General features: G+C 39.6%; 1 protein-coding gene across 2 annotated transcripts in view; it reads left to right on the top strand.

Annotated features, from left to right (window-relative positions):
• The window catches only part of maco1b (macoilin 1b), a 28,842-nt gene extending 16,732 nt beyond the window's left edge, over positions 1–12,110 (top strand). For both annotated transcript variants that reach the window (XM_061968541.2, XM_061968540.2), the window contains exons 7-11: positions 810–968; positions 1,148–1,330; positions 1,421–1,541; positions 8,378–8,552; positions 11,692–12,110. In XM_061968541.2, the coding sequence (XP_061824525.1) occupies positions 810–968; positions 1,148–1,330; positions 1,421–1,541; positions 8,378–8,552; positions 11,692–11,894 (841 nt within the window). In that variant the 3' untranslated portion in view covers positions 11,895–12,110. The remainder of the gene's footprint in view (positions 1–809; positions 969–1,147; positions 1,331–1,420; positions 1,542–8,377; positions 8,553–11,691) is intronic.
• Positions 12,111–25,497: the final 13,387 nt, after the last annotated feature.

Genomic DNA, 25,497 nt, shown 5'->3' with positions numbered 1-25,497 from the left:
CTTTCAAATTTCCCGAAGTTGACGTCATTGTCGTAGCAAAAGTGCGAAAAATATTTAGAAAACTGCCGCTGGCATATAAACAAATTTATGACACACAAAATGGCGGCTGCAGCGAGGATTACCTGTAATCCTTCCCTCACAGAAGCCCATGTATTGAACGCTTTGACATTGTTTAACACGTGTATCCAACATTGTAAAAATATTTCTAAGTCAGAATAGACTAAATTCATCGTAGTTTTCCTTTAAATAAAAATGATTAACTGACGTGTCCGTTGAACGTTGGTATGATGTAATCCAATGCAAAATTAGTTTTATTGATAAGAGCACACAAAATTACATTCAGAAATGACTTTGAATGTACATTTTTTAGTGTCAATATCATTTTTAGTGTCACACATAGAACATATCTTTTCACAAACTTTAATTCTTTAAAAGTTGTATAATCTTACAACTTTTTATTATTTGCACAATATATTTATGGCATTTTTAGGACTTTTATACTGCTTAGTAAGATTCTCTTGATTCATGTGCAGCCACCTCTCTTTGACACTTCTATCCTAGTACGCTGTCCAAGTTCTTGGCCTGTATATATTTAGCATGTTCGCATTCAGTTATGGAGAAAAATTTATTTCCATAAGTACTTAAATTGCTGATTAATTTTAACATTCAATTGCTACTCATTCCATTTTAATGTGTGCACATTCTTTAAAATGATCAACTGAGGGGGTTCCCATGCTGCTGTGGCCTGTGCATATGTGAATATTTTGGTTATGCTGTCCTTCCACTCTTAATGCTCCTATCTGGAACAGATTGGAGCAGGACGTTAAGAAGCTGAAGGCGGACCTGCAGGCGAGCCGGCAGGTGGAACAGGACCTGCGCAGCCAGATTGGCACACTGGGCAGTGCTGAGCGCTCAATACGTACTGAGCTAGGCCAACTGCGCCAGGAGAATGAGCTTCTGCAGAATAAGTGAGTGGCTTAAACAAGGTCACACTTGTAAAGCTTTGAGTTTAGGATCGTGACCAGAAAGTGTATAAATAAATAAACACCAGGGAAAGCACATAAAAACCTCACTTCAATCCTCGACACCTTTTGGAAGTAATTTAAAAAAATTCCCCTATTAACACATCGTGTGTATGCACCTACAGGCTCCACAATGCTGTACAGGCAAAGCAAAAGGACAAGCAAGCTGTGGGACAACTAGAGAAAAGGCTTAAAGCTGAGCAGGAAGCTCGTACGACTGCTGAGAAACAGCTAGCAGACGAAAAGAAGCGCAAAAAGCTTGAGGAGGCTACAGCAGCCAGGGCAGTAGCATTAGCTGCTGCTTCCAGGTATACTGCGCATCTGAAAGTACTTTTTCTCCACAACTGCTGTTATTTAGCTATCGGTTCATTGTTAGTTGTTTGTGTCCTGCTTTTCAGAGGGGAGTGCACAGACACGCTGCGAAGGCGGATCACAGAATTAGAAACAGAGTGTAAGAAACTAACCCTGGACAACAAGCTTAAGGAGGACCAGATCAGGGAGTTTGATTTAAAGGTTCAGGTAATAAGGATTTTTTATGTTGATTTTGTTACATTTGTGTTTCTGTGTGTTACATAGTCTAAAACATGCATGTTGGGTTAACTGTAGGATGGACTCTAAATCAGGGGTGTCCAAACTTTTAGACCTTGGGCCAAAAGCTGACTGCATGTGAAGTAACAATATATATTCACACACACACACACACACACACACACACACGCTTGTGTGTGTGTGTGTGTGTGTGTGTGTGTGTGTGTGTGTGTGTGTGTGTGTGTGTGTGTGTGTGTGTGTGTGTGTGTGTGTGTGTGTGTGTGTGTGTGTGTGTGTGTGTGTGTGTGTGTGTGTGTGTGTGTGTGTGTGTGTGTGCGTGCGCGCACCGCTTATTCCCTACGGGGTCGTGGTCAAAAGTTTACATGCACTTGTAAAGAACATAATGTCATGGCTGTCTTGAGTTTCCTATAATTTCTACAGCTCTTATTTTTTTGTGATAGAGTGATTGGAGCACATACTTGTTTGTCACAAAAAACATTCACGAAGTTGGGTTCTTTTATGAATTTATTATGGCACCAAATCTGCTGGGCCAAAAGTATACATACAGCAATGTTAATTTTTGGTTACATGTCCCTTGGCAAGTTTCACTGCAATAAGGTACTTTTGGTAGCCATTCACAAGCTTCTGGCTGAATTTTTGACCACTCCTCTAGACAACATTTGTGCAGTTCAGCTAAATTTGTTGGTTTTCTGACAAGGACTTTTCCTCCAAACATATTGCTGGGTATTGTGGCCAAACAGCAACATTTTTGTTTCATCTGACCACAGAACTTTCCTCCAGAATGTCTTATCTTTGTCCATGTGATCAGCAGCAAACTTTAGACGAGCCTTAAGGTGTTGCTTCTGGAGCAAGGGCTTCCTTTTTGGATGGTAGCCTCTCAGTCCATGGCGATGCAAAACACGCTTGACTGTAGACACTGACACTTGTGTTCCAGCAGCTTCCAATTCATTGCAGACCTGCTTTTTGGTGGTTCTCGGTTGACTCTTGATCATCCTGACCAATTTTCTCTCAGCAGGAGGTGATGATAGCTTGCGCTTTCTTCCTGATCGTGGCAGTGACAAAATTGTGCCATGCACTTTATACTTACGAACAGTTGTCTGCACAGTTGCTCTTGGGACCTTAAGCTGCTTTGAAATGGCTCCAAGTGACTTTCCTGACTTAAAGTTAAAGTTAAAGTACCAATGATTGTCACACACACACTAGGTGTGGCGAAATTATTCTCTGCATTTGACCCATCACCCTTGATCACCCCCCTGGGAGGTGAGGGGAGCAGTGGGCAGCAGCGGTGGCTGCGCCCGGGAATCATTTTGGTGATTGTTCAAGTCAATTAATCGTTTTTTCAGATCTGTGCTGAGTTCCTTTGACTTTTCCATTGTCGCGTTTGTAACCGAGTCTAATGACTGCATCACATGAGCCGTATTTAAATGGGCTCAGAGAAGTTAACAGGCGTCGTCAATCATAATCACTCACATGAAGTTAAGAGGCCATACCATGAAGCTAATTTGATTTGATTGTAATTTTTCTACATCACCAAAATTGATAATGTATGTTGCTGTATGTATACTTTTGACCCAGCAGATTTGGTCACATTTTTAGTAGACCCATAATACATTTATAAAAGAACCAAACTTCATGAATGTTTTTTGTGACAAACAAGTATGTGCTTCAATCACACTATCACAAAAAAAATAAGAGTTGTCCAAATTATAACTTTTTAAGTTCAAGGCAAGTGTTGCCCTAAAGGAGGGCTCATATTTTAGGCCACATATGTATGTATGTATGTATGTATGTATGTATGTATGTATGCATGTATGTAATTTACAAATAATCAAATGTCATTAAAGGATGTATGTATGTAATATACAAATAATCAAATGTCAGTAAATTGAAATAGACTATCATATAGTGTATGACCTAACTTGTAGTAAACTTAAGTAAAGTTGTGTATAAATCAATATACAAAACGCCATGCAATTTTCATTCCGTTATTGTTTACATCAGCGACTTATGTTCAACGTTTACAAAAAAGTAAACAAATCCACATGTGTAACACACGTGGTTGTTGACAGCCATGAATCAAAATAAACATTCACAATACAGCACATGAACAACATTGACAGGTCTCGAACTGCTGAGTTTCGAGGGCAAACGATCAACTACCGTAATTTTAGCACTCCATTTAAACTATGAAATTAACCTACCTAAAGAAGTTGTGTAGCTTGCTTCATCTTTTTCTGACAGCCTGTAGTTGTTTGTGTTTTCTTTTTTTGATTCGTTCCTTACTCGGCATTTTGAGAACTGCCTGACCTAAATAAACCGAACACCCGATGTCCTTCCAGACCCTGACACAACTCGTGTATCTCGGAAAATGTCGGTTGTTCTCGTTGTTGGTTTACCTTTGACACTCGCTTCTAAAGTGGCTGCGCCCATGTTGTTTATACCAATTAACGTTAATTATGCAATGTCTTAAACAGTTGAAAATGTAAGAAAAAAAGTAATGTCGGGGTGTTTTTATCAATTTATTCGACGAAAGAATTACATTACAATTGTCCATTATAGGGATGTCACGATATGAAAAGTTCCTATCAACGTTATTGTGACCAAAATGATCAGGCAGTATTTTTAAATGTGTTCAAAAAGTACTTATACTGATATCTTTGAACTAAGTTTTATTTAACACAAAAAAACATTCAAAATTATGTAATTTGTAGAAGAAACATTATTGTAAATTACTGTTACATATACCTTAAGGAGAAATTAAATGTGCATAGGAAAGCAACATAAGCATTATTAACAGTTATATGGTAGAAACCAAATAAGATAAATAAATACAAATAAATGTGTGCATGTGTGCGTGTATATATATTATATATATATATATATAAATGTGTGTGTGTATATACATATATATATTGTGTGTGTGTGTATGTATGTGTATATATATATATATATATATATATATATATATATTAGGGCTGCAACTAACTATTCATTTGATAATCGAATAATCTGTCGATTATTACTCCGATTAATCGATTGATAATCGGATAAAAGAGACAAACTACATTTCTATCCTTTCCAGTATTTTATTGAAAAAAACAGCATACTGGCACCATACTTATTTTGATTATTGTTTCTCAGCTGTTTGTACATGTTGCAGTTTATAAATAAAGGTTTATAAAATAAAAAAATTAAAAAAAAAAAAATTGCCTCTGCGCATGTGCATAGCATAGATCCAACGAATCTATGACTAAATTAATCGCCAACTATTTTTTTAATCGTTTTAATCGATTAGTTGTTGCAGCCCTAATATGTATGTATATATATATATATATATATATATATATATATATATATATATATATATATATATATATATATATATATATATATATATATATATATATATATATATATATATATATATATATATATATATATATATATATATATATACACACACACACACACACACACACACATATATATGTATGTATCTATGTGTATATATGTATGTAATGTATGGAACCCCGTTTCCATATGAGTTGGGAAATTGTGTTAGATGTAAATATAAACGGATTGCAATGATTTGCAAATCATTTTCAACCCATATTCAGTTGAATATGTTACAAAGACAACATAATTGATGTTCAAACTGATAAATATATATTTTTTTGCAAATAATCATTAACTTTAGAATTTGATGCCAGCAACACTTGACAAAGAAGTTGGGAAAGGTGGCAATAAATACTGATAAAGTTGAGGAATGCTCATCAAACACTTATTTGGAACATCCCACAGGTGTGCAGGCTAATTGGGAACAGGTGGGTGCCATGATTGGGTATAAAAGTAGATTCCATGAAATGCTCAGTCATTCACAAACAAGGATGAGGCGAGGATCACCACTTTGTCAACAAATGCGTGAGCAAATTGTTGAACAGTTTAAGAAAAATCTTTCTCAACCAGCTATTGCAAGGAATTTAGGGATTTCACCATCTACAGTCCATAATATCATCAAAGGGTTCAGAGAATCTGGAGAAATCACTGCACGTAAGCAACTAAGCCCGTGACCTTCGATCCCTCAGGCTGTACTGCATCAACAAGCGGCATCAGTGTGTAGAGGATATCACCACATGGGCTCAGGAACACTTCAGAAACCCACTGTCAGTAACTACAGTTGGTCGCTACATCTCTAAGTGCAAGTTAAAACTCTCCTATGCAAGGCGAAAAGCGTTTATCAACAACACCCAGAAACGCCGTCGGCTTCGCTGGGCCTGAGCTCATCTAAGATGGACTAATACAAAGTGGAAAAGTGTTCTGTGGTCTGACAAGTCCACATTTCAGATTGTTTTTGGAAACTGTAGACGTATATATGTGTAAGTTTAAATTATATATACGTGTTTAATAGGGGTGTAACGGTACTCAAAAATTTCGGTTCGGTACGTACCTCTGTTTAGAGGTCACGGTTCGGTTCATTTTCGGTACAGTAGGAAAACAACAAAATATAATTTTTTTTGGTTATTTATTTACCAAATTTGTGAACAATGGCTTTATTCTTTTAACATTGGAAACACTATTATAATTCTGCCCACGTTAATCAACATTAAACTGCCTCAAGTTGTTGCTCAGATTAAATAAAATGACAAAACTTTTCTTCTACATATGAAAAGTGCAACATTAAACAGTTTCAAGTCAACTCATCATGCTTAATTTTTTACAGCATTTGGGAAGCCTGTAGTTGATTTTTATTATGTCAATTTTATATTTTTATCAACATGTGATAGCAGGGACCCTGCCATTCAAAACTTTTCTGTCCGTAACACACATACACACACACACACACATACACCGCAAAATGAGCTAACGTTACGCTAAGAGCTAATTAGCCTTCACCTCAAGCCAGGACTGCAAGCAAGCTGAGCTGCCATTTAAAGTTTCTAGAACGTCAACGGGCTCATATTGATGTTACTAGTTGTTGACTGGGAGGTGTTTATTATCATTTGGGAGAGTCCGCTGCCTGATGCTTACCTGCTAAACACCTACCTGCTCGAAGCTGAAGCATTGACTACATGCGCTCTGAATACGCACTGCTGATTGGCTGTTACCGCTTTGTGTGTAACCAATCAGATGATTGTGTGGGTGGGACAATGCTGGGTGCTGAGACAGGCAGAAGAAGAAAAGCAGCTTGTTAAGACTTAAGCTTACCAACTCGTTCGGTACACCCCCGTACCGAAACGGTTCAATACAAATACAAGTACCGTTACACCCCTAATGTTTAACAATGTCCACAAAGTTAAATGAGCGCAAGGTTTGTTATGTGAAACTATGTGTTGACTTTAGTTGTTGGTTATAGTTAGTTTACACCATGAGCGATGAGGTGGTGACTTCTTCAGGATGTACCCTGACTTCTGCTCAAATGTAGCTGGGATAGGCGCCAGCCACCCTCGCGACCTCGACAGGGACAAGCAGTAGAAAATAGATGGATGGAGTGGGGAAAGTTGTTTAAATTGGGTTCTATAAATTGATGCTGTGCTCAAGTGACCTTTATATGAAACTCATGGTCATTGACCATCGATTTTATCCTTGTCTGTAAGAGGGCAGCATTATCACTCCAATTCAATCAATCTGTCCATTTTCTACCGCTTGTCCCTCTTGGGGGCGCGCGAGCCAATCTCTGTCGGGCCGTAGTTTGGACACCCCTGCTCTAAATTGTTCATGAGAATCAGCACCTCCAAGTCCGAGTCCATGGTTCTCGCCCGGAAAAGGGTGGAGTGCCATCTCCGGGTTGGGGAGGAGATCTTGCCCCAAGTGGAGGAGTTCAAGTACCTCGGAGTCTTGTTCACGAGTGAGGGAAGAGTGGATCGTGAGATCGACAGGCGGATCGGTGCAGCGTCTTCAGTAATGCAGACGCTGTATCGATCCGTTGTGGTGAAGAAGGAGCTGAGCCGGAAGGCAAAGCTCTCAATTTACCGGTCGATCTACGTTCCCATCCTCACCTATGGTCACGAGCTTTGGGTTATGACCGAAAGGACAAGATCACGGGTACAAGCGGCCGAAATGAGTTTCCTCCGCCGGGTGGCGGGGCTCTCCCTTAGAGATAGGGTGAGAAGCTCTGCCATCCGGGGGGAGCTCAAAGTAAAGCCGCTGCTCCTCCACATCGAGAGGAGCCAGATGAGGTGGTTCGGGCATCTGGTCAGGATGCCACCCGAAGACCTCCCTAGGGAGGTGTTTAGGGCACGTCCGACCGGTAGGAGGCCGCGGGGAAGACCCAGGACACGTTGGGAAGACTATGTCTCCCGGCTGGCCTGGGAACGCCTCGGGGTCCCACAGGAAGAGCTGGACGAAGTGGCTGGGGAGAGGGAAGTCTGGGCTTCCCTGCTTAGGCTGCTGCCCCCGCGACCCGACCTCGGATAAGCGGAAGAAGATGGATGGATGGATGGATGGAAGGTTTGAATGTGAGTGGTGCTTTGGCTATATTTGATTGACTGGTGATCAGTCCGGGGTGTACAGAACATGATAAATAGTACAAAATTAATGGATTTTTATTATTCATTATTAAAAGCAACAAAAATTGTATTTGCATCGAAGTCCTGCCCAATATAAATTATTTTTACTGTCAAAATACATTATTAACCTATTTCGATTTGGGGTTTTTAACTACAACGTGAGTACACCAGCTTTTACCTAACCTTAGACTAAATACATGGAATATTTATTGTACACATCTTGGCAATGGTGAACATCATTGTCACTGTGCTTAAAATGTTGTCATTGTCACCCTGACTGAATATCTTCCCTCTTTTTAGGAGCTTCATAAATACAAGGAGAATGAAAAAGACACAGAAGTGCTGATGTCAGCGCTGTCAGCCATGCAGGACAAGACCCAGCACTTGGAGAACAGTCTCAGTGCAGAGACCAGGATCAAACTGGACCTCTTCTCCGCACTGGGGGATGCCAAAAGACAGCTGGAGATTGCGCAAGGTCTGTAGTTTTCATTTAAATATGTTACGGGTGCCTATTTTGTAGACCAAGCCTATGAGAGGGATTGCTTCATATATTAGTGCAGCATATTGGCATATTTAAACATACATTCTAAGGTCCAATGTTTAACATATCCTGTTTTAAATGTTCAAATGAGTAAAAATACGTAAGGAAATGTTCTATTTCAATCTAATTCTTTGCAGAATGGGAATTTGAATTTCATTGGCTCCACATCAAAGGATGATTGCACTTCCATTGTAATTCAATAACAGTGATATCTCATTTTAATATAATTACATATAGGGATGTATGTTTTCAAAATCCCATGTTACGATATTATCACAGAATTAAGGCCACGCTACGATATTAAAATGGTATATGTCCAAAAAAAAAAGATTTCACAGTGTGTAAAATGAAGAGACAGAAATGTTTCGGTTAAAGACTAATCATATTTATTACTACTAGCATGTATTTTTAAGTGCAAAGAATTGTGCGTGAACATACACTGTTTCAAATAAATATATATTTTTTTAAACGTACAGTTGATGTCTTTTAAATTATATAATGTAAACATCTTGTGTAAAACAATAATGGTCATTTAAGTGTCTTTCAACTTTTACTTTCTGAGAAGCATTGTGTTCTGCAGTGGACATTTTTTATATCAATTTGGAAAATGCTGAATGTCAGAAAAGTTAACTAACAAACGTTTAATAATGTAAATACCTCACAAACTGCTGGATAGGCTCCAGCTCCCCCAAGACACCGAGAGAGACAAGTGGTTGAAAATGGATGGATAGATTAAAGATATATCAAGTTTCTTTTCAGTTTACCGGTACTCATATTTCCCTGCACGCTTTGCTTTGCAGAACACAGACATTCTTACCTTTGCCAAAGAGGTTATGTTTTTTCCAGAGTTTGTGTGTTTGTTCGCAACATAACTCAAATATTTATGGACCGATTTTGATGACATTTCTAAGAAATGTCCAAAAAAACAATTCCTCTTATCTACTGAGAGCGACAAGCGGTAGAAAATGGATGGATTGATGAATAGATACTACGAACACTTCACTTCCTGCTTACGACGTTCCAAGCACACCATTCTGGGAGATGTAGTTTATTTTTAGACCCGGCCAACGCTAAAGCGCCAGAAAAAAACTACACTCACCAAGTTTTTGTTTGATACCGTTACGCGTCACTGCTTTATTGTGAACTCTTTGAAACCGCAAACTGCGGTATCTACAATACCGTTACATCTCTAATTATATCCCTAGAATGGAATAATACTCTGAAGCGTGATTCTGCATTATACAAACATTTTAGTCGTGGATTTGCAATTGTTTTCCTTAAATCAAATTTTGTACTACTTCTTTAATTCAACTTCTTGTTCACAACCTCAATTATCATTCACATTTTTGGAACTCAAGTGGAATTTGGAGGATATTCTTAAATCATTTAGGAATTTTGGACAAGCTTGCTGTGGTGTGCAAATGATTTCGGTCAACAGAGAAGATCAATTATATTTAGTGGCCCGATGGCCAAATCCAGCCCAGGAATGACTCCATACCAGCCCCCCGAGTTCAGTTAAAAACTTGTCAGCCAGGCATTTTTGCAGTAATTTCCAAAAAAGACAAGCTTTCTCCTGTTGTGTAGAGGAACTTGGACCACAGTAAACACATTTGCAGATCCTTGCATTGACATTTTAACCTTGCTATCAAATATAGAACACTGGGGCCCAAACTTGTGATTTACATAACTCAGGAGTACCTTGAGGCACCCCTTTAGGTTCTCTACTTTTTGGCAGTTAAATTTTATAATGTGATTAATGTAACTAAGGTGTTGCTGTAGCTTGTTTACTTCAGCTGCAGCCAGTAGTCATTTGTTATAGTTATACTAGTGGTGTTCCTCAAGGTTCCTTTTTAGGTCCTCTATTTTTCATCATTTGGGCTATTCAACTGGTGGCCCACAAGTTCAGTTTAAAAAAAGTTCTGAGAGACTCACATTTTTGTAGCAAAATCTTCAAAACGCCAGAGTGCTGTCATAGAGAAGATATTCGACTAGCTTTTTACAGTATGTTCTTAAAAACAGCAGATTACTGCTGTAACTCTTGACAAAATACGTAGACCATAATAAAATATCTATTGTAGAAGACGCTGGTTCTCCACAATATACAAAAAAAGACTAATAGTAAAGGGAGAAGGCCGTCAGAACGATCCATAGCTTTCTGGAAAATTTGGTCTCTCTGAAACAATTGAGTTGTAGTCTACCAAGTCAAATTCGTTGTGTGTTAAACACACTTGGCCAATAAATCTGATTCTGATATTGCTGTAGTAGCTGAATGATAGTAGCGATGCATCCTACAAGAAAAGGGAGAAAGAGCCATTTTAGTGTGCTGGTTTGAGGTAGCTTTTCTGTCATTGCAATAGATGTAAAATTCAGCCTCGAATTAGGACACTGCGATAGTCTCAATAGCTGCGATTACATTGCAGTTTTTCGCAAAATAAAAGCGATATTTAAAAAATTCTGATAAAGTACATTTGCAACTCGTTGGTTCCATTTAAGGGTGTGTTTTGAGTCATGAGTCGTATTTCTTGTAAAAGCTCATCCTGCGACACTCCACTTTGAGGAAGATATTGCAGCCACTGCTGTTGCCGTGATGTCAATAGAAGATTAATGCAGCTGGTGGTCGCTCAAAGGCACCGTCCTTACGGCCCCCTTGAAACTTGTTTGGGCATGTGGGTCTCTCCGAGCATGCGGGGAGGGACCCGCGAGACGGCCCTGTGTGGCGATGCCGTCTCGCCCGACTCTGACCGACCAATCGAAGCAAAACCAAGACAACCCGTCCACCCGCGATGCCCCGCCAGTTGGGTGCAACTACACAAATGTGAAAAAAGTTTTTCCATCATGCTTTTGTGATAAACTTCAACATCGAAACGTCTCAAAAACCACCTCATGAGAGCGCAAAAACATTTTTGTGATATTTGAGAGGTTTTTAAAAATGTGTTTCCATTACCAGTTTCTTATTGCGATATTTAGGTTTTGCGCATTTCTAGGAGTAATGGAAACCCAGCTATTGTTACCTTGTTTAAGGACCCACTTGTTTGTGTTGTTTTTCAACTCACTTGTTGGCATCTGTCCTCAGGTCAGATCCTTCAGAAAGACCAAGAAATAAAAGATCTGAAACAGAAGATAGCCGAAGTGATGGCTGTCATGCCCAGCATCTCATACACAACAGACACCAGCAGCATGACCCCCGTGGCCCCCCACTACTCCTCCAAGTTCATGGACACCAACCCCTCTGGTCTGGACCCCAACGCCTCAGTTTATCAGCCCCTCAAAAAGTGACTGCTTTATGCTATCTCTCCTTCCATTCGCCCTTTTTCTCTTTTTTGGGGGGGCATGGGGGGGTTCCCTGGCCCGTCACCCTTCAATCTGCTCGGCATGTCTGCGGCTGAGAATATTTTTTTTCTTGGCTCTTTCTTTTTTCCTCGCCAGGTCAGGAGGTTGTTGTATTGTGTGTAGTTGAAACAAAATACAAAAAATAAATAAACCAGACATCAATTTCATTAGAAAGTTTTTTTTTTCCTCATGAGTGTTTAGTGAAACCTCACAGATTGGGGGATGTATCGATTCGCTGTCATCTACCAATACAGCCAACAAGCTGCACTTTGGTTCTTGGGAGTGACTGTTTTATGATTTAGGGGTGGAGAAGTCCCTCCTAAACCATCAAACGGATCCCAGGCTATATACCCTCTTCTCCCAAGTTAATAAGGAAACATTTGTACAATCAGAGGAATGTAGTGCAACATTAGCACAGACCCACTTACTTTATTATTTTAATTTACAATCAGACACTTAATACACAAACCCTGCTCCGTTGCTTGAGGGTTATTGTTTTTGAGATGCGTTGAGTGATTTTGTCTCAGCGGATCTTTTTTAAGACTCAAGCTGGATGTGGTCAGAACGCTCAGAATCAGGCCATTTTGAGTTAAATACAGGCAGACTGCTATGAAAAAACATGTATAAGTGTTCTGATTTTCTATGTTGTATTTTGGAGTGAGCTTTAAGTTTAAGATTGCTGGATAAGCTGGTCATTATTTTTGCATAGTATTTCAGCCGGTCTCATGATTACAGTGCCTTGATTGAGGACATATTGAGTTAAAGAATCAATTGCAAACTTCAAATTTCCCATCAGAGTTATTTGGCCAAAGGGCCAAGAAAGAACATTTGAAATGGAAATTGTTTTCTGGTGCTGATTTATTTATTTATTTTTTCTTCAGAACAATGTGAAAATCTCTTGAGCACTTGAAGGTGTCACTTAGTTGGAAAAAAAAAAGAAAAAAGATTTGGTCCTGGTTGCGTGTCAGTGTTTGGTCAAGGCCTCCTTCTACTGCACTCATCACTCAGCTATGCTGCTTAGCTGCTGCCTATGTTGTTTCTTTTTCAACTTTTATGTTGCACTGCAGAAAACATATTTGAAAGGGAAACAAAAAAACTTAAATGGGCCGTGCAATGTGAATCAGAGCTTTGAGAACGCCAAAAACTAAATATTGGATTTAAAGGAACTGTATTTAATTGACCCCCCTAACCATTCAGTTTGTGTTCCAAGAATGCAATTCTACTTCCTCTCTAGTAGTGCATTCAAGAATGTACTGCAAACACATTGGATGACATTTTTGGGGGAAAAAAAAGTCAAATGACCTGTTTGGAGTAGCATGTGTGTAGTTTCCAGCAAAGAGACTATAGGACATTGCAGCTCTTCTCGTGAATGTTACATTATTCTCAACTGGGTTTCAAAGTACCAGTAATTTATTTCCTTGCATGGAGCAAAAGGCTTGAGTCTGATAAGGATTCATCATCATCATCATCATCAAATGGGTCATTGTTGTGCGTGTTTGTGTGGTTTTCAACTTCTGTATATGAGGTTTTTTTCTGCTTGAATGCTCTCATTGGCTCTTGAAACAAGTGTTGTGAAAATACCAGTCTAGACTCTAGCCAGTTGGTCAACTGATTGTTGAAAGTTTAGAAAAGTTTTTTTTTTTTTGGTTTTCTATGCCCAGTCACTGCTCTCTCCACCTAGCCCCCCCAAGCCCCCTTTTATCACCCCAGGTCTGACCTTGGTTGCACTCTCGCTCTGTGAGGTTTACAAGGAATAAAGTTTTTTTTCTTGCAGAATACCAGTCTGGTTATTGCCTTGAGTTGATATTTAATTAACATGTTGTTTTTTTACAGGACTTAATTGGGCAATTGTTTAAGAGCAGTGATTCTTAACTATAGGGCTATTGTTGGGCGTCCAATTGACCCCTTGAGAGCCGCTAAAAAATTACCTGTTTTTCAGCTGTGGTCTGCAGCGGTACCTAGTTGTAATACACTTTTCCACCACTTGTGGCAGTAATGACAACAAACAAGTCTGGAGCTAAAGTCGTAGAAGTTTTAAGTGCAAAAATTATGACTAAAGTGCTGAAGCTGTATTTTTATTTGCATTTCAATTTCATTGACAGTTTAATACACATAAGCATTAGTCTATCCCGACACAACATAATTGAATGTTAATTTATTTGTAATCAGTTATTTACGAGTCCCTTCTTATGCAGTATATACTTATTTTTTAATCAGCCTGACCTTAGCCTAAGGTTTATGTGTCAAATAATCTTTATGATTAACACATGGTTTAATTTCACTTGATACATTTTTAAACTAAGTAGGTTAAATTTTCAATTGTATTGAATACGATTGAAATCGTATTGAATACGATTGAAATCAAGAGTAATATTAATTTAGTGTTGATATTTGAGTGGATATATTGAGTGCTGATTCCCATCCCGACTGGGATGGGAATCAGCACCTCCAAGTCCGAGTCCATGGTTCTCTCCCGGAAAAGGGTGGAGTGCCATCTCCGGGTTGGGGAGGATATCTTGCCCCAAGTGGAGGAGTTCAAGTACCTCGGAGTCTTGTTCACGAGTGAGGGAAGAGTGGATCGTGAGATCGACAGGCGGATCGGTGCGGCGTCTTCAGTAATGCGGACGCTGTATCGATCCGTTGTGGGGAAGAAGGAGCTGAGCCGGAAGGCAAAGCTCTCAATTTACCGGTCGATCTACGTTCCCATCCTCACCTATGGTCATGAGCTTTGGGTCATGACCGAAAGGACAAGATCACGGGTACAAGCGGCCGAAATGAGTTTCCTCCGCTGGGTGGCGGGGATCTCCCTTAGAGATAGGGTGAGAGGCTCTGCCATCTGAGAGGAGCTCAAAGTGAACCCGCTGCTCCTCCACATCGAGAGGAGCCAGATGAGGTGGTTCGGGCATCTGGTCAGGATGCCACCCGAACGCCTCCCTAGGAAGGTGTTTCGGGCACGTCCGACCGGTAGGAGGCCATGGGGAAGACCCAGGACACGTTGGGAAGACTATCTCTCCCGGCTGACCTGGGAACGCCTCGGAATCCCCCGGGAGGAGCTGGACGAAGTGGCTGGAGAGAGGGAAGTCTGGGCTTCCCTGCTTAGGCTGCTGCCCCCGCGACCCGACCTCGGATAAGCGGAAGAAGATGGATGGATGGAACCCTGAGGTCAAAAAGGTTAAGAACCCCTGATTTCAAACACTTAACACAGCACACCATCAACACACTTAAAATAAATATCAATTTACAGCTAATCCCAAAATGAGAGGTCATACATTTTTATTTTTATCGTGCTTCAGATACAGTCGTACCTCAACTTAAGAGTGTTTTGAGATAATTGCTGTCTCTTGGCTAATTATGCTTTCATCCTTTTACCCCGTAAGATGCACCGGAAACATTGGGTCTTACTTGTTAGCATTAGCTTATAGCTAGCGGTCCATCTACCATTGGAACGGAGTAAGTGTGAAAGACTGTACTACGACGTTGATTTGAGATACAAGTGTTTTGAGTTAAGAGCTCAGTCACTGAACCAATTAAGCTCGTAAGTTCAGGCGCTACTCGACTGAGGCTTCACCCCATTGCTGATATTATATTTTTTTAAAGCATATTCTACAACATTTGGCCTTAAATTAAGTATTTCAGGCATAAAACTGGCATAGAAGTATAAATCCTACAGTAGATGAGACCAAACCAATCAGATGATGCTGTTCAGTATCGTGGCCACTGATTGGCCCAGGCTCAGGTCGCGTCATAATATTGAATTAAAATAGTGTAAAGGTGACTAAAGGGTGTTATTTCATGTCATAATGTTGAAACATATATTTATAAACTAGTAAACAATGTGTTCCAGCTATAAAAATATTAGATTTATCATTCATATAAATAAATACATGTATCACGTTGGGAACCAGTTATCAACGATAAACGAGGGATTACTGTATTAGGGGAAAAAACTTTTTTTTTGTAAATGAATTATATTACAATCAACACATCTTAGATTATATTGCCATTTTTTGTGTAATTTATCAAATTCACTAAAAAACCTGCCTAGGATTGTCATGTCACAGTGTACCTACCACTGTATCTGCAAAATCAGCAGTCATGTGTTACTTGCTACAACCACTAGAAAGCACTATATGCAACAATTCAGTTCTCCCCAGTCCTGACTACAACATGCATATCACAAGTTTATATTTATAATATATGTTATTGCGCAAAAATGTATACGTGCAACACATACAGTATATACATGTACAAAGAAGAGAAGAGATACTACAAAAACAATGTTCATTTTTTTAATTTTATTTAAAAGAATGTAAACAAAACCCAACAGGCGAAAGAGGGCACCGAGCCAGGGGAGTAACAAAGATAAATAAGTTAAATTATAAAAAATAATAAAGTGCTACTACAGTGTAAGGGATGATACACGAACATAATATTGAAAATAAATTAGATAATATTTTACAAGTGTACTATGGGGCTGATTTAGCTGGGTCATCGTCCAATAATACTGACTGCTCGGTACTAGTAATTGGGCACAGTTTTTTGTGACTTTTTAAACTAAAAAAAACTTTAAAGTACCAAATAGCATGTGTTCTTTTAATGGCTGGCACAGATAATCTTACTCATCTCACCATATGAAATATAACTTACTTCACCAATTATTATTCATTTATTTTTATTGTTTTTACTTATGTCAGGCTTGTCCCTGACAGTTTGACTGTGTTTTAGTTTTTCCTCTGCGTTTGTCTTAGTTTTCTGTCAGCGCTTTTATTTTGTCTTCATTTCCTGATTGTCTCCCAGAGTGCTGCTTCCCCTCAGCTGTGGCTGATTGGCACCTGGCCACACCTGGTGTCAATCAGCCAGCTGCTATTTAAACCTGCCTTCCCCTCCAGTCAGTGCTGGATTATTGTCATTGTCAATGTCACTACTACCTGTCATAATTCTTGTCGTTGTAGCTCTGTCTACTTTTTTCACTCTGCTCATGTCATAGTTCCTTCGTGTCACAGTAAGTGTTTATGTTTCTTGTCGACAGTTAGCCTTTGTGCGATTTTAGTTCATAGCCAAGTTTGTTCTCCGCCTTGTGCGCGCCTTTTGTTTGTACCCTTTTGTTTGTTATTTTGCTATAGTGTTAAATTAAATCATGTTTTCCTGGACAAAGCCTGCCATCTCTGCATCTTGGGGTTCGTCACCAACATACTCTGACAACTTATGGAGTATATTATGAATAAATTGAGAACAGGAAGTGAACAAAAGTTTTAGCAACTGCTATGCAAAGGAAAAGGGGTAGGATTAAATAAGCTAAGCTTTGTCCTACTCCTTTTCGAACATGTTGAATAGAGAAACTGGAAATTGTGATGTATCATGTTGTATGCGTGCATGTTCGAAATAAACTCAAACTCACATGTTAAGAAATAATATGGATGTACCTACAATAGAGTTGTCGAAAGTGCAGGCGGGGTGCAATTTGTGGCCTATAACTTTATAATTTTTTTACTGGCATGTTGTAGGAACACATTGTGACTTTAAAAAAACACAAAAAGTGGAGACGAAAGAAAAATGTTGATACTCGTAACCAAAACAACACTTTGCACTTTGCACATACTTAATAGTTTTTCCTCACATTTTAATCAACAGTTTGACCCTACACTGAAGCTTTGCTTTGAGATTTTTAAAGAAAGGAGCCCAAGGCTGCAAACATTCTGATCTTACTGATTACATTATTATTATCTGATGCCTTTGGATACGGACACATTTTCAATGCATGAAAGAAGAATTTGCTCAACACTTTTGTCACACGGCAGGTTTGGTTGGTCAAATGCTCTGGATAAACCTATGCTGAGGGAACAAACCGGGGTAAAGCTCCTTAGTCATTTCTAGTGCTTTAACAGCAGCTATGTCCACTAAGCATATATTTGTTTTGTCCTAAATCCTCTGTACAGTATTTTGCTGCACAGTATTATGTATTTTGTTCCAATTTGGCACTGCCCAGTTTGGGAGAGGCAAGCTTGATGTGGAATTAACAGATGGTAAAAAGGCCTTATGTCTTCTGGAAATCCAACAGAATTAATACATTTAATGTATACCAGCTGTGTAACATTCACACGGCTTTTTATGTGCTTACAATTGAAGGAGTTGTTATACAGTATTTTCCAACATCTTACATGCCTTGGTAAATGTGTTATTGTTTCTTATTGTCACTGCACTCAAATATAAATGTTTCAAAATATAGTAATAATCCTGTTTCATAATTGTTGCTTCTGAATGAAGCCATTGTTGCACCACTATTATTTGAATGGCGAGTGAGAGAAGTTATGTAACACTTTAAGTTCCTGAAGGACTTTTCTATTGCCCGTTTATCTCTGAGCTTGTCAACATCTCTAAAATGCAGTCTGACGAGATTTTTTTTTTTTAAAAAGCCACAGTGATTTATTTTAAACTGTTGAACTAATTCTAAGGGTTTATTGATGAAGAAAATATGTCGAAGCCAATCAATGAAAACCAAATCATATTCATTATTTATATAATTAAAACTTACTATAATCATATTTAATTGACCTTATCAGCACATTTATTTAACCCATTATTAGAGATGTCCGATAATATCGGCCTGCCGATATTATCGGCCGATAAATGCGTTAAAATGTAATATCGGAAATGATCGGTATCGGTTTTTTTATTATCGGTATCGGGTTTTTTTTTTTTTTTTTTTATTAAATCAACATAAAAAACACAAGATATACTTACAATTAGTGCACCAACCCAAAAAAACTCCCTCCCCCATTTACACTCATTCACACTCATTCACACAAAAGGGTTGTTTATTTCTGTTATTAATATTCTGGTTCCTACATTATATATCAATATATATCAATACAGTCTGCAAGGGATACAGTCCGTAAGCACACATGATTGTGCGTGCTGCTGGTCCACTAATAGTACTAACCTTTAACAGTTAATTTGACTCATTTTCATTAATTATTAGTTTCTATGTAACTGTTTTTATATTGTTTTACTTTCTTTTTTATTCAATAAAATGTTTTTAATTTATTTATCTTATTTTATTTTATACATTTTTTTAAAAAGGACCTTATCTTCACCATACCTGGTTGTCCAAATTAGGCATAATAATGTGTTAATTCCACGACTGTATATATCGGTTGATATCGGTATCGTTAATTAAAGAGTTGGACAATATCGGAATATCGGATATCAGCAAAAAGCCATTATCGGACATCCCTACCCATTATACATGTATTCTCTCCTTTGTTTACTTATGGCAACAGGTGCACCGTCACTCTAATGGTACTATCAATAACAGGGGTGTCCAAATTTTTTTTAGAAAGTTAAACAAAAAAGCTAAAAAACACATTCAATATGTTAAGGCATTATATATGTTTAGAGGAAAACCCAGCTGTGTCAGCTCTTCTCCTTACATTACACATTTTTTATGTCGTTTTCGTATTTGTGTGTGTTTTTGCATTCAATGCTATTATTATTATTTTTTAAATAAGAGCCCCAAATTACCCCCCGGACTGCACTTTAGACACCCTTGATATGAATGAATTAATGATAATTAATTTGATCAAAAAATAGCAAACGATATGTTAACACATAGCAAACGACAATATTGTCGTTACTTCCCCCTATAACTATAAACAAAGGTAAATATTACATTGCAACAATTATCAATGTCAATTTACAATATCATACTAATAAATAAAAGCTTTACCTTTGCTTAGCAGAGAAGCAATTTAATACAAATTCATTTAATGCTCATGCTTTTATGTTGAAGTTTGCTTTGCGCTAGCACCTTTTGAGCTGTTAGCAGTGAATTTGACTCATATTCTTTATGCTTAAGTGCATTACTGAACTAATGTCTTACCTAAAAACATGATTTTAAGGAGAGCTTCTTTCTCACTGGCACTCATCGAGGGCGGACGCTCCCCTTTCCTCTCCCTTATCTCTCCTGCTCGCTTCTTTGTTTTGTCTTGACTCAACTTTCTTGTTGCCTCTTTTTGCACTGCTCTCCAAATTTAAACATTGGAACTACTTAACTGGCCTCAACAAAATTGACAAGATCTTGGGTTTGGGGCAACCTGCTTGTCTTGACGGAGCCGTTGTTGTTGGACACACGACGGACTCTTGGGAGAAGAAGGAGTGCGGCGTGCCTGGCGACCCTTCAGTCAAGGACATGAAAATATCCACCTATTCGGAATTATGACAACCGGATATCTGCTGATTGGAGTAAGCGTTGCTCTGGTTAGTCGACAAATTGGAAGTTGCTGGCAGTCTTCAAAGTACCCCAAAGCTGCCACAAATGATTGGAGGCCTTTACTGTTCCTAATATACATAAACGACATGTCATCAGGGCAGCACGGTGGAAGAGGGGTTAGTGCATCTGCCTCACAATACGAAGGTGCTGAGTAGTCTGGGGTTCAATCCCAGGCTCGGGATCTTTCTGTGTGGAGTTTGCATGTTCTCCCCGTGACTGCGTGGGTTCCCTCCGGGTACTCCGGTTTCCTCCCACCTCCAAAGACATGCACCTGGGGATAGGTTGATTGGCAACACTAAATTGGCCCTAGTGTGTGGATGTGAGTGTGAACGTTGTCTGTCTATCTGTGTTGGCCCTGCGATGAGGTGGCCACTTGTCCAGGGTGTACCCCGCCTTCCGCCCGATTGTAGCTGAGATAGGCTCCAGCGCCCCCCGCGACCCTAAAGGGAACAAGCGGTAGAAAATGGATGGATGGATGGATGGACATGTCATCAGCATGCGACTGTGAATTGTTTTTGTTTGCGGATGACTCGGCCCTGCTGGTATCAGACAAGGACAAGTCACAGGTGGAGAAAATCCTCAGTTCTGAACTCTGTAGAATTTGCACCTGGCTCGCTACAAGCAACAACAAGCTATCCATACACCTGGGTAAAACGGAATCCATCCTGTTTGGGTTCCACATCAACCTTAAGAAAGTCAGTGACTTCACTATAAAAGTGGGTGACATTATTATCACCAGGAAAGATGAGGTCACCTACCTAGGTTCCATTCTAGAGGCTAATCTTTCCTGTGATAAAAAGGCAACCAAGGTAATCAAAAAGGTCAACCAACGAACGAGATTTCTCTATAGAATCTCCTCTCTGGTCAACAAAAGCACTTTGAGGATTCTAGCGGGAACTCTCGTTCAACCCTTTTTCGATTACGCATGCACCTCCTGGTACCCTAGCACCTCCAAAACCCTCAAATCTAAACTCCAAACATCCCAGAACAAGCTAGTCAGATTACTTCTAGACCTCCACCCCAGATCACACCTCACTCCTACCCACTTCTCCAAAGTGGGCTGGCTCAGGGTGGAGGACAGAGTAAAACAACTTGCACTGCGCCTTGTCTATAAAATCCGCTACACCTCCCTGATACCAAAGTACATGTCAAACTACTTCCTTAACGTAAATGACCGCCATAACCACAACACCAGGGGGAGCTCCACTAACCACGTTAAACCCAGATTCCGATCTAACAAAGGTCTTAACTCATTCTCTTTCTATGCCACATCAATGTGGAATGCACTCCCAACAGGTGTAAAAGAAAGAGCATCACTATCTTCCTTCAAAACCGCACTAAAAGAACACCTCCAGGCAACTTCAACCCTAAACTAACACCCTCCCTTCCTCATCACACCTCTTCTGATTGTAAACAATCAAATGTAGTCACTTTTTCTTATAATTTCTGATCTATCTCTCTGTGTCCAATACTTGCTGTACATACTGTATGTAACAAGTCCGACCTACACTGTTCCAATGTCAATTTCTTTGATGATGCAATTGTTGAAGTGCTGATACAAACCAAACTTACTCCCGCCCCCCCTCCATATCCTACACCCCGGATTGTAAATAATGTAAATAATTCAATTTATATACTGTGATGATTAACTTCTGTGATGACTGTATTATGATGATAGTATATATCTGTATCATGAATCAATTTAAGTGGACCCCGACTTAAACAAGTTGAAAAACTTATTCGGGTGTTACCATTTAGTGGTCAATTGTACGGAATATGTACTTCACTGTGCAATCTACTAATAAAAGTTTCAATCAATCAAAAAAAAAAAGGATGCGGGAAGAACTGTGGACACTTTGGTATTTGGATAATATCGGACTGTCTGCCATGCAGGATGAATTTGAGGACCAGTCATAGACAATTTAGAGTTATAGATAACTTGCTATCTACTGTACGCATTCTAAACAACATACAATCTATTTAGATGTTAATTGACTCAGCTTATTTGAAATGCATCTAAAGGATGCAAATATCATTCTATGATGTGTCTTTTTCTTAAATATTTAAATTAGTCATACATTTCCAAACACATGCATCATTTGCATTCCTAGTATGACGTTTATTTATTATTCCATAAAATCTTTTAACTATTTTTGTTGTTGTATCCTAATTAAAAATGTATCATCTTCTTTGTGGCTATTATAAGGCATATTTTCAGAAGATAAGCATTTTTACAGCATGTTTTAAAGAGATAACATTTAAAAAATGACGCTCCGATTGACTCCATTGTTAGAATTAGGATAGTTGGGATTTCGCTAGTGTTTATTTACGACTCAGAATGCGTAAAAAAATAAACACATATGTGTTCTTGTCTTACATAAGGATTGTGAATGATAGGAAAAATTTTAAAAATAAGTTTAGATTCCCTTTAATATTTTTTTTACATCTTGTCCAGGGTGTACCCTGCCTTCCGCCCGAATGCAGCTGAGACAGGCTCCAGCATCCCCCGCAACCCCAAAAGGGACAAGCGGTAGAAAATGGATGGATGGATGGACATCCTGTGAACATGTTAATGCTGTCGTAAAAGTAAGAACATGAATGCATGTTGGGGAAATGGGGACTTTCAGCAAAAGTGGCTGGCTGGCTAACTTTTCAAAACCCGGTTAGGGCTTCAGAATCAGAATCATAAATACTTTATTAATCCCTGAGGGGAAATTAAGATTTTCAGCACAATCCCATTCAAGATCAGACAAACATTACAGGGAGACAGAACAGGATCGCTGACGGGTCTGCCAACTTCCGGCACCCCTTACAAAAAAGGTGAAAAACAGGTAAACGCTGGGGAGGGGGTGGGGGGGAAATATTCAGTCTAAGTCTGGACCCCTGGACAGGGGGTCCAGACTGAGGCCAAGGAAGAAGAAAAAACCTCATTGCCATAGCACACATAAACATGTGTGTAAGAGGGAAACATCAAAGAACACAAAGGACATTAAAGACATTAAAAGAGCAGAGCTGATGCAACCAGCCACTTCTACATACACACTTGTCAATGGTAAACCCAGAGAAACATGTGTATGTTATAAAATAAAAAGGTTTAGGGGGCCCCGTCATTGGGCCCGTCCGGCTCTGACTTGTTCTGCCACTGGATAGATGGATTGCTATCAGAATCACAATCAGAATCAGAATCAGAATAGTTTTTATTGCCATTGTTTGAGAACGGGTTCACAAACTAGGATTTTTTTTTAGTGCAATCGTGCAACATAAAACACATATAACACAGAATAGGTAATAAAATGAGCTGTAACTGAACTATCAGATGTTGTTATTGTTCATGTGCCTGATGGCCGAGGGGAACAAACTGTTCAGGTGGCGGGAGGTGTGGGTCTGGATGGACCGTAGTCTCCTGCCTGAGGGGAGAGGGGAGAATAGTTTGTGTCCAGGGTGAGAAGAGTCAGCTGTGATCCGACCCACACGCCTCCTGGTCCTGGAGGAGAACAGGTCCTGGAGGGATGGGAGCTTGCAGCCAATCACCTTCTCAGCAGCACGTACCATGCGCTGCAGTCGATGCTTATCCTGGACTGTGGCGCCGGGGAACCACACGGTGATGGAGGAGGTGAGGATGGACTCGATGATGGCCGAGTAGAACTGCACCAGCATCTCGGTCGGCACCTTAAGTTTGCTCATTTGCCGCAGGAAGTACATCCTCTGCTGGGCCTTCTTGATGAGGGAGCTGATGGTCGACTCCCACTTGAGGTCTTGAGTGATGGTGGTGCCCAAGAAACGGAAGGAGTCCACGATGGAGACGGGGGTGGGAGAGGCTGTGACTTTCCTGAAGTCCATGATCATATTTCAGGTTTTTTAACATTGTTCATTTTTTTCAAATATTTTCCCATCCATCCATCCATCCATCCATTTTCTACCGCTTGTCCCTTTTTGGGACAAGTGCTTTTTCAAAAAGTTTTATTTTGACATTGAACCACCAAAAAAGCGAGCCAAAGGTCACTAATATGATCCACTTTAAGAAACTCTTCAAACTTAAAGTGTTTACAAAGTACAAAGAAGAAGAACCATGTTAAACATCCATCCATCCATCCATTTTCTACCGCTTGTCCCTTTTGGGGTCACGGGGGGTGCTGGAACCTATCTCAGCTGCATTCGGGCGGAAGGTGGGGTACATCCTGGACAAATCGCCACCTCATCACAGGGCCAACACAGATGGACAGACAACATTCACACACTAGGGCCAATTTAGTGTTGCCAATCAACCTATCCCCAGGTGCATGTCTTTGGAGGTGGGAGGAAGCCGGAGTACCCGGAGGGAACCCACGCAGTCACGGGGAGAAGATGCAAACTCCACACAGAAAGATCCCGAGCGCAGGATCGAACCCAGGACTACTCAGGACCTTCGTATTGTGAGGCACATGCACCAACCCCTCTACCGCCGTGCTGCCCCATGTTAAACATTCTGAATTTATTTCATCCATCCATTCATTTTCAAAATAATCTTACTTATGTCAAATCAAGTCAAGTCAAGTCAACTTTATTTATTTGGCACGTTTACGACAACTTTTAAATTGAACCAAAGTGGTTTACAGGTTAAAAAAAAGCATAGAGCAAAAAACAAAAACAAAACAAAAAACAAAAAAAACAAAAAAAATAAAGAACGTAAACAATGAATGAGCTGAACAAGACGGTAAAAGCAACTGTTATGTAAAAGAAAGGGGTGTGTGTGTGTGTGTGTGTGTGTGTGTGTGGGGGGGGGGGGGTTAAATAAGCTCTGCTTCTTCCTACTCCTTTTCGAACATGTTGAAAAGAGAAACTGGAAATTGTGATGTATCATGTTAGATAGATAGATAGATAGATAAATAGATAGATAGATAGATAGATAGTACTTCATTGATTCCTTCAGGAGAGTTCCCTCAGGAAAATTACAATTCCAGCAGCAGTGTACAGAATTGAGGTCAAATTTAAAAAGTAAATAATGGGGGTATAAATGGAAACAAAATAGAAAAATACTACAATGAGAATAAAAATATAACAGTAAAATAAGAATATAACAAGATAAACCAGGGGCGGTATGGCGTAGTGGGTAGAGCGGCCATGCTAGAAACCTGAGGGTTGCAGGTTCGCTCCCCGCCTCTTCACATCCAAATCGCTGCCGTTGTGTCCTTGGGCAGGACACTTCACCCGGTGCCGCTCACACTGGTGAATGAATGATGAATGAATGATAGGTGGTGGTCGGAGGGTCTCTCTCTCTCTCTCTCTCTCTCTCTCTCTCTC

This window comes from Nerophis lumbriciformis, linkage group LG08 (assembly GCF_033978685.3).
Source record: "Nerophis lumbriciformis linkage group LG08, RoL_Nlum_v2.1, whole genome shotgun sequence".
NCBI lineage: Eukaryota > Metazoa > Chordata > Actinopteri > Syngnathiformes > Syngnathidae > Nerophis > Nerophis lumbriciformis.
Note: the sequence above shows the minus strand (reverse complement) of the source record. Positions and strands in the feature narration are given on the sequence as shown.